Source organism: Haemaphysalis longicornis, unplaced genomic scaffold, assembly GCF_048455015.1.
Source record: "Haemaphysalis longicornis isolate Haplotype H1 unplaced genomic scaffold, Haemaphysalis longicornis Haplotype H1 scaffold_1, whole genome shotgun sequence".
Lineage (NCBI taxonomy): Eukaryota > Metazoa > Arthropoda > Arachnida > Ixodida > Ixodidae > Haemaphysalis > Haemaphysalis longicornis.
In genome coordinates, this window is record NW_027526203.1 from 9,234,498 (window position 1) to 9,252,068 (window position 17,571).

General features: G+C 45.9%; 1 protein-coding gene across 2 annotated transcripts in view; it reads right to left on the bottom strand.

Moving 5' to 3' along the window:
• Positions 1 to 17,571, bottom strand: part of LOC144175064 (DNA mismatch repair protein Msh6-like) — a 296,118-nt gene that overhangs the window by 234,764 nt on the left and 43,783 nt on the right. For both annotated transcript variants that reach the window (XM_077704119.1, XM_077704110.1), the window contains exons 4-5: positions 16,364 to 16,527; positions 4,335 to 4,378 (exon numbers count right to left, since the gene is read on the bottom strand). In XM_077704119.1, the coding sequence (XP_077560245.1) occupies positions 4,335 to 4,378; positions 16,364 to 16,527 (208 nt within the window). The remainder of the gene's footprint in view (positions 1 to 4,334; positions 4,379 to 16,363; positions 16,528 to 17,571) is intronic.

Below are 17,571 nucleotides of genomic sequence, written 5' to 3' on the forward strand. Positions count from 1 at the left end.
GGTTCGTGACTAACAAGCAAGCATGATTTTTGCTTGACTAGGAAGAATAGCAGTAGACAATGGCAATGACAGCTGCTCACAATGCATACATGACGGCACAGCGCCAGCACAGCACGTTCGCGAGATTTCAACTGGATATGGATTGGCTGTAGATCCGGCTTGGTGAAACGGGGCCTGAGCCTCATGTAAAGATAGCCAGCCACCTCGTTATCACCAGCAAGTAATGGCGTCCAGCTACGCATTGTAGGCTAATGGTGCTCTTTCTTGGTGAAACAAAGCACCCTGAATGTTTAAAAAGCTACAGATGGCTGGCATTATGCTTATTTTAACCTGTAGTAAATGTTAAAACCCAATTCCATATAGCAAAAATTTCGCTGAAGCTAAAACAAGACAGATAAATGGTTCGTTGTGGCAAGGACTTTGTTGCATTGACTTTTATGGCTAGCTAACAGGGAATCTGAAATAATTTGTTGAAGCGGAGTTCATTGTAGCGGGGTACGAATGTATTTACTTTGATTCATGGCATGAAACAAAACGCTCTGATTATTTGTTGCGTTCTATGTTTTCTGGTGGATGAGGCACTATAGACAACACTTTGAAGGTTATGGAAACGCATTAGGAGAGGGTAGCTGCTGTGGATGCGTTTGTCAGATATGCGGATGCACCTTTTGTGGGAACCAGCCGGTTGCGTGCTTTCACAGTAAAGCTTACACGTCAAAAAAATCTTTTCATTGACGCACACCATAGAGGCCCCACAAAGTGTGCAGTCCTCTCAAGGTGAATCGGCAACGGGTAAGCGCAACGGCCCGATAAAAAAAAACATAAAAACAACGATGGCATGCCAAACAAGCGCATATACAGCAGATGACATAAGACGACCCACTAGCTAGTTGAGGATCAAACGCAACGCAAGCTGGTGAAGTGGTACAGTCGAACACAGATATATCGAACACGGACACATTGAATTGGTGTCTGTATCGAACATTCTGAAGATCCCCTTGGAAATCCCATGCAGAAGTATAGAGCTGTTGTACGGGTGTATTGAACTGCCAATCCCGGGTACATTCAATATAGCAAACGCTGCACTGCAAGTGCCCCTGCAAGTGCACTTCTTCTGACAAACTGGATGTGATGATGATGATGACTTCTAGCAGGCACTGCTGTGCTCGGTGAGGAGGTGACGTCACGTCACTTTGATTGCCTTCAAACCTTCAACGCCTGCTGCACAGTGGCTGGAATGCTGCTTGCAGGCTAGCATAAGGGGAAGCCACGTGGCAGGGAGAACGCGCGAAGTGATTGGGAACAAAAGGCATACACAAAGGATAGAAAACCGACCGGAAGTGCTCAATTTGTGGCATTTTTTTCTGTATGCTTGAGTAGTTACCACTGGTAGCTCGCGCAGGGGGACTGATGCGGCGTGGTGTGCGTTTATTTTGTCCGCGGCACCTGTTTCTGAGCCACGATCACTAAAAAACTGAATAATTTGGATTTAGCAATGAGAGCAGACATTATCTGATGGGTGTCGGGTGTAGAGATAGACGAAATTTCTCAGCGTTTTTGAGCCCGATATGACCTAAAGGAGAAGCCAGCACGGCCATGACCAATCTGGAGTGTGTCGTGCGGAAAGCAGCTTTATTGCGCTGCTCCAGACGAGAGGTGTTCGGATACCGAGGACAGCAGCGCCGAGTGCCTCGAGAGAGAATTTCGAGAGCTGTCAGCCTTATCACGCATCATTTTGAATGACACAACAGCATACAAGTTTGCAAGTGCTGACGACGATGAGCAGGCTATGGCAGACATCACCCTACTCGTAGCAGACCCCACTAGCAGCCTGACGTTTCCAACCACCTACTGCAGCCGAGCTTGCGTCAGTGTTCAGATCCACCACTGCTGCGGCACAGTGTAGAACGCCAGATTTTCCCATTTGGACGGCGTTTGTAAGCTTGAAGGCAGTGTGGTGAACATTATGACCCAGAAGAAAAAGCAAGTGAATCTCACTGAATTCTTTCATGTTCAATAAATTATATAAAGGTCAGCAGGCTGTGGTTCGAATTTTCCATGCAGTGAGGAACAAATCGGTAAGCTACTGCTTGTCACAAACTCTGAAAGCTCTGTCATGTGCAGAGTTATTAGATAATATTCAGACAAGTATATTTCATTTTTCTAGTTATCAATATATCGAGCCGTTTCGCGATCCCCTTTGAGTCCAATACATCCGCGTTCGACTGTATTGGAAAAAATTTAAAAAGCCAAACAAGCAATAACAAATTTCAAATTTGGTGCACAGAATTGCCGAGCATGGGCAGGTCACTATTTCGAAAAGTGGTGAGGCATCGACACAGGACATTGACACAGGACATTGACACAGACCTTTGGTGTGATTACATCATAGAGTTTCTCAATATCACCTAGAGTGGATAGTGTCACTGCAATCGCACACCGCCATGGGAATTGTGGGTACTGTGGGAATCGGATTGGCAGCAAGTGGCTTGTACAAAGGGCTATGGATTAGGCTTCTCGGCTCTGAAGTGCTTGTTAGTTCAGTTTTCGGTATGCTTTTCCGTTATCGGGATGCCACTTTCTGGCCTTCAATGGCTATCCCAGATATGTCTAAATGATTAGCACTTAACACATGTGCTCGCGTTAGCGGCGTTGCGCTGCTGAGCACGAGGTCGCGGGTTCGATTCCCGGCCGCGGCGGCCGCTTTTCTGATGGAGGCGAAAAGCAAAAACGCCCGTGTGTTCGAGATTTCGGCGCACGTTAAAGATCCCCAGGTGGTCAAAATTAATCCGGAGCCCTCCACTACGGTGCGCCTCATCGCCTGCGTTGCGTCGGCGCGTTAAACCCCACAATCAATCCATCAATCAATGCTCGCGTTAGCGGCGAGTTTCTTAAGATGAAGGGGTGACCACATGCAGCGACGGCAACAAGCGACGTGGCAAACGTAACTCAAAAGGTACAAAAGCAGAGTGTACTGGGTGACAGAGACAAGCGAAAAAAATGAATACACTGCCGCCAATGTCCTCCGTCATCGTCGCTCGTCGCTACAGTTCACTGTATCGTCGCTGCTGCTTGCTTGTGGGCTGCTTCTGGCCGGAAAAAAGTGGGCGAGGGTCCCAGCGGCTTATACCGGTTCATACCACTTGCCGCCTCCACCCGCACCACAGCCACTAAATAAGCTACGCTAGCCCACACTATCGGTTTTCTGCACCCATTCAGTTATGATTTTCGCGTTACTCGTCGCCGTCGCTGCGTTTACTTACCCCTTGAAGCATACACTGCCTTGGGCAGGCGCAATGAGGCAACATACATAGCTACTCGACAAGCCAGTATTTATTTGCCATTTAAAGCATCCATGCAATTTTGTAATGCTTTGCGCGTGTGCTTGAAAACTTACTTGCAGTAATAGGCTTCGCCTATAGGTTTATTTATATCTGCTTGGACGGATAAGAATCTGAATCTGAGCCCTGAAAAGAATCTAAATAATTCTTGTCAGGGCCGCATTCTCTAAAACGACGAGGCGTCGCTTTGAAGCAACGGGGTAGCGCCATGCAAATGCATGTGTTCTGGGGTTGGGGCCGTCACTTTGGGGAAGCTGTGCACTCAGTGTGAGCCGCAGAAAAGCACTGTGGCAAGGGTGCAAAGCGACAAGTGAAACGATGGGGGGCAGTGGGTGTCGCTTCGCGCCCTTGCTTTTCTGCGGCTCACACTGAGTGCACAGCTCCCCCAAAGTGACGGCCCCAATCCCAGAACACATGCATTTGCACGGCGCTACCCCGTCGCTTCGAAGCGACGCCCCGTCATTTTAGAGAATTCGGCCTCAGCTGAATATTACAAAAAAATCAAAAAAAACCTCACCCAATTTTGAGTATGTAATAATTGAAAAATATATCCGGGACGGCCCACTGTATCTGGCGGCATGAGCCAAAGGCACGACTTCTGCTTTTTTTTTTTTTTTTTTCCCCTTTGCAACCCCCAAATTTGTTTTCCAACATAAGTGCTCTAACACAGTGTCTTATACAAAATAAAATTTGTTAACAGCAGCACTTTTGGCAGCATTTTTTTAAACAAAAACTCAATTTGCATAGCCACAAAGTCGTTGCCAGCCATGCCATGCCAAACTTCCGCCCGAACTACACACTATGGCGGCACTCATGGAGGCGTAGAGCGCTTTCGCCGAATCACGTTGACGCTAGCGCCAGATTCCACTCTAGGTGAGCTAGTGAGAAACTCTACGGATTACATGAATCTTGGCTGACAGGTTCTGAGTGCTGAAAAGATCAGTCATGACAGAAAGCAGCCAAGGGCCCAAAAAACGATGCGGGCAGGCATACCTGTGTGAGGTCATCGTCCTCCTCATCCGTGCTGCTTCCGCCAGCTGGAAGGAGGCAATCATGCATTGGCTCACTTATTACGCAACTGGCTGAAGCTTGGCTCCACACGTACAATCGGCTATTTCCCCAATACACGGAGTGCCACACATTAAAGACATCAGCTGCTCAAACTATGGGAAAATTTTACAGAAAGCCGCACCAGAACAAAAAGACCTTGTGACACTCTTGGTTCCTGGCTACCTCCTAACTTGTGACTGCGTCTCCCACCACCATGGTCCCAAAGGGAGCAGCGACTGCTTCATAATAAATCTGTTTGTCACAATGGGGTTTCACTGAACTGAAACTTAGTTACGGAGCTGCCCTGACAGGGCTTCTCACCTCCCTCTGACAGAATCCACCCTTAGCCAGCAATCTCCATCAGACTTAGCGTCCCAAGTGACACACTGACAGGACAAAGGTTTTGCACATTACAGCAGTACCATGGCAGCAAGTCAACAGGAGAAAATCTATGTAATCATACACCAAATCTAATTGAACTTGGTGCACAATACAGTTAACTTGAGAAAGCCAAACTGAGATCAATTGGTGGCTGTCTTGTACAGTCCGAGTTACGAATGTATCCTATTAATAATTATTAGTTCATCCCTTAATTAGAAGTAATAATACTTAAATTTCCTCAAACTTTTGTGCCACTGTATTCACAAAGGTGTATTGCATGCAACAAAGCTGTTCATTAATTCCTTTTGGGCTTTGCAGCCATGCCTACATTTAAAAAGCATATACAGGTTCTCGGCATACACACATTCTTTCCTTATTGGATTAAGCATGAATGAGATACCCTTGTTGTTGATGACTCATAGGGGTGTGTGAATATTAAAATTTTCAAATACAAAATTGAATACAAATAAGGCAAGAAATTGTCTTTGAATATCGAATCGAATATGTATGCAGTATGGAAAAGGTAGAAAACAATAGGAAATAATATCTTTATCATCCCTCTACAAGAAATTGTCAAAATTGCATTTTAATACACTGCAGCAGGTCAATAAGACTTGTTATGCAGTCATTGCAAACTATTGTGCACAATAAAAAATTAACTGCTGTTCAGAACGTATGCAGTTCCTACACAAAGTAACATTTACGCAAGAGAAAAAGAAAAAAAAAGTGCAACAGTTTTCACAGTACAAGCAGTTTACGGATGGAAGAAATTGATTTGTGATCACGCTAAGATGGCTCGCACCACCCACAAGTTGTGCCATACATACGGTATGTCTGCATTTACTAGGCTGCGACATAAGTGCAGCAAAAAGTTTCAACCACATTCACATCACGTAAAGAGCACGACTGGTGGCAGCAAAACCCCAGCGTTATCTCGCCACTGCGCTAGTTCGTTGGAATGTGGCACTTCTGTGCAGTGCAGCCATGTAAATGCACTCTATGGCACACCACACATTAGCGCTGCCCTTCCAAGTCGCCAAAACTCGGAAAAACAAAATTGAACAGTGAGAGGCCAATCCGTTTACCTGCAGAGAGAGGCAAACTGCATGGTTCTACCTTAGCTGCATTTATTTCCTTCAACTGGGCGAAGCCCTGCTATTCACAAGCTTATACTGCATCTTTAACCGGCACAAGAAGCACTCGCAATAGAGTTCTCCTGTATACGCTTCGCCAAAGTTGTGCATCCGATTTCTATGAGCCGCTGCACCGCCAGTTCCACGGTGACAGGAAAGCCGCTTTCAGTGCTGTGCACAAAACTCCTTTTCCAGTAGTGCGCAGATCAGCGGCTGTGACAAGCAGTGGCCGACACAGCTCACACAAGCCCACTTCATCCCACCACTGCAACCAGTGCGGCGGCTGCCACACGCGTGCCAGGTGGCCTTCCCACACAATGAATGGCGGGTGGACGCCCAACTCAGTTCCCCTCAGGGAACTAACTGGCAAGGCCCTAGAGCGCCCTGCACCAGCTGCAAGCGAGCATTGCACCTTGCAGATAACACGCGTGCACCAACCAGAAAGATGCGCACATACATAGGCGGATGCCTAGAGTTGCTGTAGCTTGAATGCAGTAATACCGGTGCCTTCTTTTGGCATGAAAAGATAAACATCGGTGCCGATTTGCTTCAGTTAGGAGGTGCCATGGGCCGTGCTTTCTCCGACGCTTTGCTCATGCGACCTTGTCATAACAATAAGCAAGCCCAGCGCTATGTATGCTGGTACTCAATTTTAATGCGCATGCTATTAGTGGTGCACTTTCTGGCGATAAAAAAAAAGAAGCGCGATAAAATAATTTACACACATGCTTAAGGGAATGCATTTCATGCATATAATTGATTACTTGCCTGACATTTCCAGAATATTCGAACATGGCCGAATACTCGGATATTTTCAAACATGCCTTTTTCAAATCAAATAACTTCGAATAAGGACAATATTCAATTCGGATTCCCAATTTCAAATATTCACACACCCCTAATAATTAATGAGGCTACATAAATAAACAAAGAAGTTTAGTGCACACAATACAACTTCGTGAATACAGTGCTATAAAAACTTGAAGAAACGTAAACTTTATTAGTTGTTTAACTAAGGGATAAACTCATTAGCAGGATAAATTCATTATTTTAAAACTATGAAAGATAGTTAGAAACCAATTTCTGTTTTGATTCTGTCATAGTTAGCTGCACTTGAACACCCAAGTTTGATTAGAATACAAACCTATTTCTGTTTTACTTGAACACCAAGTTTGGTTCGATTCAGCGCATAAATAACGACAATAGTTTTAATTGCCACTTCCCCCTTAACTCTTTCGTTATGGCGGAAAAACGGCCGGTTTTAAGTGCTTCCACAAAACGTTTTTTTTTCTCTTGAGCTACTGGACACACGTAGCCTTGCTATGCATGAAATTGTACCTTATAGATTGCGCTTCCAAAAACAAAGCAGCAGTTTTGTTAAAGGTACAATTACAGTTTATTTGTGAAGTAATCAGAAAAAAGCCCCCAAGAAAAGTATACGAAAAACACAAATCGGCACTTTTACCGAGACTGAAAATTATTTCAGGTATTTTAAGAAATACAAATTGTTTCTACGTTCCTTGGCTATGATTCAATATATAAATCAACAGTGTACACAAAGTTTTAGATTTTTGAGGGCCCGTCAACCTAGCGCAACTGACGGCTGTGCCACGCTGCGAGGGCACTCAAGGGTGAGTGAGTCTCTCTAAAATGTGCATCCAAGTACCGTACTTACCCAATTCTAACGCGCACTTTTTTTCCGGAAAAATAGGTCGAAAAATCGCATGCGCTTTAGAATTGGATACGAAACCGAAATAGCGGAAATTTCGTCCCACCCATCGCCATCGCCATGTCAAGATGGCGCTAAAGCTTTTAGCAATGATTTTTCGAACGCAGGAAGCATAGGCGCCAAGGCTTTTCAATCGACGTTCACACAAATCGTCAAACCGTTCCACTTGCGTGCTTGATAACAGCAATGGCAGCAGCGGCTCTCACGCGTTCAAAACGAGCGGTCGGCTGAAGTGTGCGCCTCTGGAGAAGCTCGCGGGATGGGCATGTGAGGCGTTGGCCACGATCCCATCGACCATGGTTGAACATTAGTTCAGAAGTGTGGCATCGTGAACGTGCTTGACGGCACCGAGGACGAGATGTTGTGGTCAGCGGAGAGCGACGAGGAGTGAGACGAGTGAGATTACTTCGGGAAATAAATCACCCATTTCTGTGGCATTCGCTTTTCTTGCTCACACAGTTCCGTGCGCGTTACAATCGGAGGTGCAAGTTTTTTCGGTTTTTTGTCAGGAAAATCGCGTGCGCGTTAGAAGCGGGTAATTACGGTATACTCTTTTGTGTCCTCGCACAAAATCCTTATCAGTTCGGTGATAAAAAACCAGAAAAAAAAAATCGAGCGCTCTCGACAAGCGTCGCACCTGAACCCTGCAGCGCTAATCTGACACGAGCGCCAGGTTATCTTGAAGGTGATAGCGCGATACGGCGGGGTGCATTTGGCAAAATATTCCGGCCGTACGTTCTCGAGACCCTAAACACAAAATCAAACCCGTAGTCGTCAGATAAGAAGCACATTTTGTTTATAAATACAGTGCGGAGTCGCAACGAAATTACCTGCCAGCGCTTGTTGAAGTGCGAGGCACCTGAACGGGAGCTTCGTCGTCCTAACAGAAATCTGAAAATCCCACATCATTGCTTGACCCCTCACTACTGCTGGAATCAGAAAAATCGACAGCAGGAGCTGCCGAAGATCTTGCTACAGCAATCCGACTGTGCGGAGCGCGGCGCGAACCCGACGCCATTTTTCCTCCTCCTTCCCTCTACAATCGGTTCAAATTTCTCATATTCACCACCACCACACGAGACACATAAACAAACGAAACCAAAATTGAAAGAGAAGTTGCCAATGAACACACCAGATGGCAATAGTTGTCTGTGGAGCGCGGGTTTCAGGTTTTGCGGGAGATTTAAAATCATCGGACACCGGCTTCCGATTGCCTATGGCGCCGTCGTGAGAGAGTTAAAGGGACACTGAAGTGATTTGTAAACACTGCGGGATTACTAGCGCGAATTCTAGTCTGGTCTAGCCTAGGCAATGTTTCGACCACTCTCACAACGTTTACGCAACTTAATTAGGTAGAAAAATCAATTCAAAATGCTGTTCTCCTCTCCACATCCTCCTTGCCGATTTCCTATGACATTTCATTCGACGTCAAAACAAGATGGCTTGGCTTGACTGCGCTACAGCTTGGCTCGCCAACCTTCTGACGAAATCAGTCCGCCCAGCGTTTATTCGGCCCAGATCGTTCTCTCAGTTAAAACCAAGCAACGGCACATTTGTGGCAGGAAGAATGTGCCGTTAGTCTGTTAGTTTGCAGACTGCATCAAACTATAAGTCCAAGTCACTCCACACAAACACACATGCGACACTTTGCTGACTGGTACACTAGCAGAAAAATCTAAGGCTAATTGAAGGCAGCCGAGGAATCAGCAAGTTAATATAGGTACCGTATTTTTGCGCGTATAACTCGCACCAAAAATGCGAAAATTTCAGTGGCAAAGTAGGGGTGAGGATAATATGCGGGGTTTCTCTCTTTAGTGCAGCTTCACGGCAATGTGCGCTGTGCTGTGAAGCTCCTACGCAGTAACACTGACTAAGCCTTCCATGGCAGCGATTTCGCGAAACGTACAAGGACAAGGAAAAAACAAGGACGAGTGCACTCTAACAACTGAATTTTAGTAAATTGTGACTTTTGCCTTGCAGTCAGTGTATTCTACATGCTAAATATATACGCTTTTGCTGTCTACATAGTATGTTGTTTGAGCAGTAGTTTTGGTGCAGCCTTTCCTGTATCAAATGTGCGGGCAATACGCGAGGATTCTTTTTTTCTTTTCCGGCGGGCTGAAAGTGGGGGTGCGGATTATATGCAGGGGCAGGTTATACGCACAAAAATACGGTACTAAGGAATTAAAATTAACTGAAACTTTAATCGTACAGCGTAAAACCAGGGTGCGGGAAGCCCTTTTGCGCTGCGTGAACTAGCACAGTGGTCAGCAACACGACCACACATCTGCAACGTTTTTTCATCTTAGGAATGCAGTTGCAAGACATGAGATATTGTGGGAATTTGGGGGACACTTACTGTACCAGCACTATACAAGAAATAGTCAACTAAGCTGCTTGAAATGCTAAAGCTATATAAAAATGTAAACTGGCTATACATTATGTGCTTCATATTTCCGCCCTTGGCAGCGCTGGCTCATGGCCGAGGGGTCTGGCGCCCTAGCTATATTGTTTTGCAAGTCGCAAATTCAAATCTCCAACAGTGCATGTTTTTTTTTTTTTAGTTTATTTATTTGTTTTTGGGCAATGCTTTCTAAACTGAATTCACCATTTTTGCGCTGTAACCTTCATTGCTTCACAAGAGAGTTCACAGAACGTGTGCAGACTCACACTGACGCACTAGCAAGTTCTCATAGGTGTGCTGTTGCCATAAGCACCGACTGCTTACAAGCAGTGGACACAGTCCCGAATCAGTCGGCCCTTGGCCTGGTGCGAACACGCCTCTTACGATACAGGCACGAGCCAGGCAAGCTCCAAACATGGGGGAAAAGCGCATCGCGTTTGAGCGTCTGCGGTGACATGGAGGGCGTTCATCCCCTGCAATACACCTTGGCTAGGGATTGTTACAATTCCAAGCTGTGCTGGTAGACTTATCTGACATATTTTAAGGCCAACATGGCAGAAGAACGGTATGCCGACCACTGATATCGAGAATGCCCATCCAACGACAACATCGGATGCCAAGCATGTTGTTTCACAGAACCGAAACCGAAACTGGTCTGAATTCTAATCGTCCAGAATTCGAATTCATTAATTATAAATTAGAAATCACAGCCCCTTGTATTGACGCCACTGCTGTTAGTTAGTGCAGCTGCCGTGAACAGCGCATGGTAGTTTTTCTTTCAGGCTTTATTAAATAAATACTGCCTCAAAGGGCTGGTGAAGAGCTTTTCAAAAAAAATTTGTTGGGGGCATTATATTATGGTTTTCTTGACGCTGAATTCGAAAAACATGTTTATTTTATGTGTAAACATTCCCAAACCATCTTTTTTCGTCAAAATAAACGACCCCTGCCCGGGGGCGCGGTCAGAGCCCTGGCCGCTTTTCACGATTGGCCGGCGGCAGATAACGTCACATTCGGAAGCACCGGCGCTGCGGCGACTGCTCATCCTGAAGATCTCATTCTGTTCCCGTTCAGGTACGGGCTTGAAATTCCTCTGGTGAATGAAAGACTCACACAACCTTTCCTTAGAGTAGGAGAGCCTGAGGGAAGTATGAACGCAGCAAAGTGGCTCGCGGTGAGCTTTAGAAATGGGTTCACCCCCAACGGCTCATGGTTAACTTCTGTTTCTCAGATGCACGGAAGTTGTGCAGATATTGGTTCGCCGCTTTTACTACAGTTAAACCTCGATATAACGAAGTCGTACTTGCGGGCGAAAATTTCATTAAGTCGAGAATTTCGTAAAATCGAGGTTTTGATTTTACAGTTAATTTAAACCAGTTATTCAGGTTTCAAAACCTTGCCCAACGCTCAGAAACAACTGATATGTAGTTACGTCTCCACTTAAAGCGGAATTTGTACTAAAACTGGCCGCGAAAATTGCGTGAATTAAGAGCTTCAACACTCAATGGAATTCGGATAGCTGACAGTAGTTCGTGTCGTCGTAAAACCGGTGCTTTTTCCGCAACGCCTCATTAAGTATGATAGCAGACTACCGTATTTATTCGAAAATAGGTCGAGCACGAATATAGGTCGACCCCCTAAAAATTGAAGTCGCCGAAAAAAAAAATAATATATTCGATTATAGGTCGACCCATACTTTTAAGAAAAAACTTGAGGAAACTTTTTAAAACTCCCATTTATTTACAACGCGGTCACCTCACTGGTCGGAGCCACACACTGCGTCGTCGTCGGAACTTGCGCCGCACGCACCGCAGTTCATTAACCACCCCCGCCCCCGACTGGCTTTGAAGGCTGACCGGCCAACCCCGCCTCGCAGCGCTAACTGTTAAGCTTTGGTCTGAATATCTTCGCAGGACACTCGATGTCCTTTCGCACGCTCCTCTTCCACGCGCAGCCGGAGTTCTTGATGTCCTTTCGCACGCTCCTCTTCCACGTGCAGCTGGAGTTTTTTCTCGAGAGCATCATCCCCTGATCAGCTTTTCATTAACGACTAACTCTCGCTGAGCGGCGCAGTTGTTCAAGTTCTCAGCAAACAGGATCATTCGCCGCTTAAAGTCCGACGTGACATCGCGAAATGCGCACGAGAAAAACGTTGCTTGCGGAAATCACAACGAAGCAAACACAAAGAAAGCGCATGAAACGGAGAACGGGAGATAGTAGAGACAGCGAGCGAAGCAGGCAACGCCGTTCCGTTCACGAGATGGCTACGCTAGGTGGCGAAAGTCACCTTTACCCCCACCTCGCGCTAGCCGCTACCGCGGCTCCGAAGACACCAAGCCAAGCCAATCTGGCTCTCTAGCCAGTACGTCAGCTTGCTTGTGTCCGGTTCGGCCGCAGGTAATGCGCGATAGCCGGCAGTGACTGTGGGTGGTTTTCTTATGCTGATTGTTTTGTTATTTTTTCCTTTATTTTCTTGCCTGTCTTTGTTCTAGATTCTCCGCGCTGCCGCCTCAATTGAGGAGCGCCGGGTGCGACGGAGAAACGGATCGCTCGGTGCGCTCGCCATTTTTGATCACGACTATAGGTCGAGGTTCTTCGGTCACGATTATAGGTCGACCCTCAATTTTTAAGCACATTTTCGGAAAAAAAAAGGTCGACCTATATTCGAATAAATACGGTAGGTTTCCACTTTTTCTTTTTTTCATTTCGGTCACTACTAAACGCCGCTGTTGGTCAACTGAACCCGCGTCCATGCCCCGTGAACTTCACCCCGGCAAGGTGCTGGTTCGAAGTTACGCCTCTTTTCGTCCGTTCAGTGGTAGGCTTAGGCGCGGAGTTGAGGGGTGCGGCGGGCCAACCGCGGAAGAAGGTTTCGAAAGACTTTTTTCATGCACAAAGGCTCTGCAGTATAGGCGCGTGATGCAACCATGACACTCTAGATAAACCCATGATTGAGAGTTGAGCGGAGTAAACACTGACCGCTTCACTTTGTGGAGCAGTGTTTACGTGCTCCCGCTAAAGCGGAAAGCTTACATTAAATATCTTCTGGCCAACTTTGATTAAGCAATTACTTTTATGACCGCTGAGCCCTAAAGAAACCGATTTCTCTGCATCGCAGCTGTCTAATGAACACATTTTGACCCCGTTCGGAGAGCAATTTATTGCCACCAGCACTCGATGTTCAAGCCGTAGTGAAGAAGTCCGTAAGCAGTGCATGGCGTTTCTTGACCAGGGTGGGCTTTACGTGACGCTCGTATGCTGACAACGCTAACAAGGCTTGCTCTTAAACATTCGCGTGCGCCTGTGTGCCTCCGCAGAACGTCGATGGCATCCATCACTTGGTAGCCTTCGGTTTCCCCTACACTTCCTCAGGTTCTAGTTCGGAACACTTTTCTTTCCCTTGGAGTGCTCATGCTGCTTATAAGACTCATCTAATGATGGACGAACAAAATATTAATGTGGTTATCAGCGAGCACAACCTAGAGCAGCGCACCGTGAGCAAGGACGCGTAGAACAAAACACTTGAAGTAGGCTTCGGCAGCCTAAGCATAGAGGGCGCTGGCGTAGGCAACGATGGAGACGTCAAAATTGTGGCCGCACTATTGAACCGTCCATGACCGCTAGCGGTTTTTGAGCAGCTTCCATCGCTTTTAATTGTTGTCAACTGCATAATTCACCGCTTTTCTTCCATTTTAGCATTTTAAGAGTTAGTGTGAGTGCTGAATGTTTTCAATGTAGGCTCTGAGAGGCAAAATAAAACATGCCTCGACCGGAATTTCGTTCTGCCTTTCTCCAAGTTTGTTTTATTCAAATTCGGTGCTTTACAGTGAGTAGACTCTGCGCTTGACGCCCGACACCTGTGTTAAGCAGTGTCTGCCCGCATAGTGTGCAGTGTACACAGTGTTTCTATGTTTACGTATTCACAACTTCAATTCTCTACCCGAATATTCTTGCTGCTATAAAAAAAATTGGTCACCAACCCGAACTGAGAAAGTAAATGTCCAGCAAAGCTGTTGTAAACCACTACAAACGGCAGGGCTCGTACGGGCTTCAAAAGCAAAAATTCAAGTGTTTTCAAGGACTTTCAAGGACCTCAAAACACATTTTCAAGGTCCCCATCTATCGTTTTATCTGGGATTATTTATAACTTTTCCAACACGATGCAAAAGCTTTTTATTGCACAATACGTAAGCACCCAGTGTACATTTAGATAGGCACGAACGGGTTCGTAAATGCTCCCCCAGCTTTATTTTTTGTTTCATGGCTGGTATTTAGGGATTTTTCTTTTTCCTTTGTGTTTGCTGAGGCTGTTTGATTTCAAAACTTAGTTAATGTTGCCTGCATCTCCTGCTTTGTCAGCAAGAGTATCAGCTGAAATTAAATCCGGAAGTGCTGCTGCAAGGCAGGATGAACAATGTACACGTCCACCATTTTCACGTAAAAGCAAACGCAGATGGAGCATATGAGGCACAGCAAACATGCAATGAGCGAGCGTCCACAGACTAGATGGAAGATGCAAGATAGAGAATAGAAGCTGGCTTTCACTGGATTGTATCGTGACATGGATTGGATTGACAAGTGCCTGCTCCCAATGTTGTTTTGTAATAATGAAAACCAACCAAACTTGTAATTTCACACAATACACTGAAACTTGATAGTTACAATGTTTCTTTACATTTGTTAACACCTATAATCTACGACAAACACTTTAAATTCTTGTGAAAAGACAGGGCCATTGATTCTCTCCGGAAAAATCAAGGGTTTTTCAAGGACCATTTAAAAATATCAGGACTTCCCAGGCCTTGAAATTGACACTTTTAAATTCAAGAGTTTTCAAGGTTTTCAAGGACCTGTGCGAACCCTGAAACGGTGATAAAGGAGGGTATGAAATGCTTCTCATCGCCTCAGCAGGCTTGTCGCTTGTGCTCGGCTAGTGTCACTAGGTAAGAGTACACAATATCCCCACTCTTTTCTCCTACTGTTCTGTACCGCCACCATGATCATTGGTCAGTTCGCAATGTGTGACATTTGTTTACACTGCAACGGTTCATGGGCAGTTCATTTTGTTTGCACTGCGACTGTTCATTTCGTTGTTTATAAGTTTTAGTTGGTCAACTCTGGTAGGCTTAGCTTGTCCTCCCTGCTCTGCGACTGCGTGCGACACGTCGTTCTGAATGAGAATCAAAGATAACGCATGTAACAGCATTTCAGCAGCAGAAGTGTGTCCAAAGTTGCCGTTTTGCTGCATCTTTGGTAGTGTTAACAAACGACCCGGTCAAAGTTAACGGCTAAGCTGTAGATGTGGCAATCGTGCAACACTTATAAATGCCAAAATGGTTGCCGTTGCTGACTTGCGTGACTCAGTAGCAGGACTGTAATACCACGTCTACTGACACTACACTCTGCTCCTCTGGCAGCAAATGCTGGGCCCTGCCTAGCCTGACACATGCGCTCGGTGTATTGGGCAAGAACTGCTCTGTTTAGTGGCACTAGTCCTACCTAGCCTTCAAAGATAATCTGCAAACATAACCTTTACCAGGTACACATGCTAGCGAGGTCCCCTTGTTCACAGGTACCTTATCCACAAAATGCAGCTTCTATGATTGTTTTGTGGTTTCCTTAAAGAATTCTGAGCCCTATGCTGTATGCCTGATTAGCCGGACGCATGCACTCGGCATCTTAGACCTTGACGCCTTGGCATTTTTGCCCACAGAGATGGTTTTCGCCCACGGCGATGAAACTGTTGGGGGTTAGATATACACAGCTATGCTGTAAAAGAATACGCACTAAACTTAAGTGCAAACAGCTTGTTCTGCAAGCTTAGGTTTAATTTCTTAAATTCCTCTAATTTGCATTGCATTTTGTCGGCTTCATCTAGTCACAACAAGCGGCCCATATACGTCACAAGTTCAGTGTGGAAAAGTAGCAGGCGTGTAACATGCCTATCCTGTTTTCCTAATTATAGTATAGCTTACTTGAGTGAAGTATACGCTGAAAATGGTGTAAGTGTTGTTTTAACGAGGCAGCCTTTCCAATGAGCCCAAACTTGCACTTTGTCCTCCTAACCCCTTTAAAGGCAGTTGGGTTGGTTGGTAAAGTAGTAACAAAGACAGCAGTCTTGAGGAAGTGCCTTGGTCACTGGTCATCACTCCTTACCTTCCGCCCCCCCCCCCCCCCCCCCTTCCCAGTGTCACTCGCATTTCAATGACTCCTGGAAAAGCAGCAGCAGGCACCATACACACACTACTTGGTGCGCCGAGACCTTGATGTGTGCATTTATCTCATCTACGTGCTCACTGAGATGCTTAATGGAAGCCAGACCCACCTGTTGCCTCGTCACATTCTGCAATAGGCGGGAACAGGGAAGGCCGTCTACTGGGATCCACAGACAGTGCCTTCTGTGCTGCTTCGACGCCCTTGACCCAGGTCTGATCTGAAGGCCTGGCAGGAACCTTACGGTGCCACGAGCCTGTGAAGGGCTTTATTTGCCTGCATCACACATACAGGGGTAAGGTCAGCAAAGAATGGCCACACTGGCACACTATATTTAGCAGGTAACACTGTTTCCAATCAGACAAAAGCACCTTCCTTAGGTTGAACCTAAGCACGAACCACTAATTGTGACGTCAACAACAGCACTCTGGCAAGTTGGTAATCGATTCTCTTCAAGTTCACAGCACAAAAATGCACCGACTCTCCACAGAAATGTTTATTGCTACGGCATGTGGCGTATCAATACAGCAGGTATCAACGCAACAAAACAGGATAAAGGAAACATAACACGCTGTAACCACGCAACAAATCTGGCTATGACACCACAGCCATCATATGCTTACAAACCACAAAGTGGTTCATTTGTTTTGCCTCGAGGATGATATGAGAGAAGTTCCCTCATTTCTTTTTTTTTTAATGCAAAAGCTCTAGTTTTGCAGGTGCACGGCAGCACTGGAAGTATGCAGTGACCTCACAATCCCTTGATCTTCTTTACGCAGCTACTCGGCTTGCTCAAGCATGCGAACGCCAGTCACTCGGGACAGCTTGTTGGAGGCCTATCTGTGCATGACAACCATTCAAGACAGCATGTGCCTAGCCTGCCGCAACCAACGTTGTTGAGTGGACTATCTCATGGATTGTCTATATCATTGCTTAAAGCTGAGGATGTCAGCCTGCAGTCGGCGCCCTTATGCAACTAGACTACATATAAGAAGCCTCTGTTCCTCATGCTCTGTGGGCACGGCGGCACTGGCAGTATGCGGTGGGCTCACAATCCCTTGATCTTCTTCACACAAGTGAGATTGCCAAACGAGAAGTGTGTCCGTTGTAGTGACCCTTTCTTGCTTGTGCTGCCGTACCTATAATTGTGTGTCATGATGTGCACCATTAGTTCTGTCCTAAAAAAATTTCATTACTACTCGGTGGAGATACTGAAACAAACCCTGGACCAGAATTCACACAAATCCGCAAGCAGCCAGAACAAATTGCTTGCGATATTAAGAAGATATAAGTAACCTGATGGGCAAACATAGAAAGCAA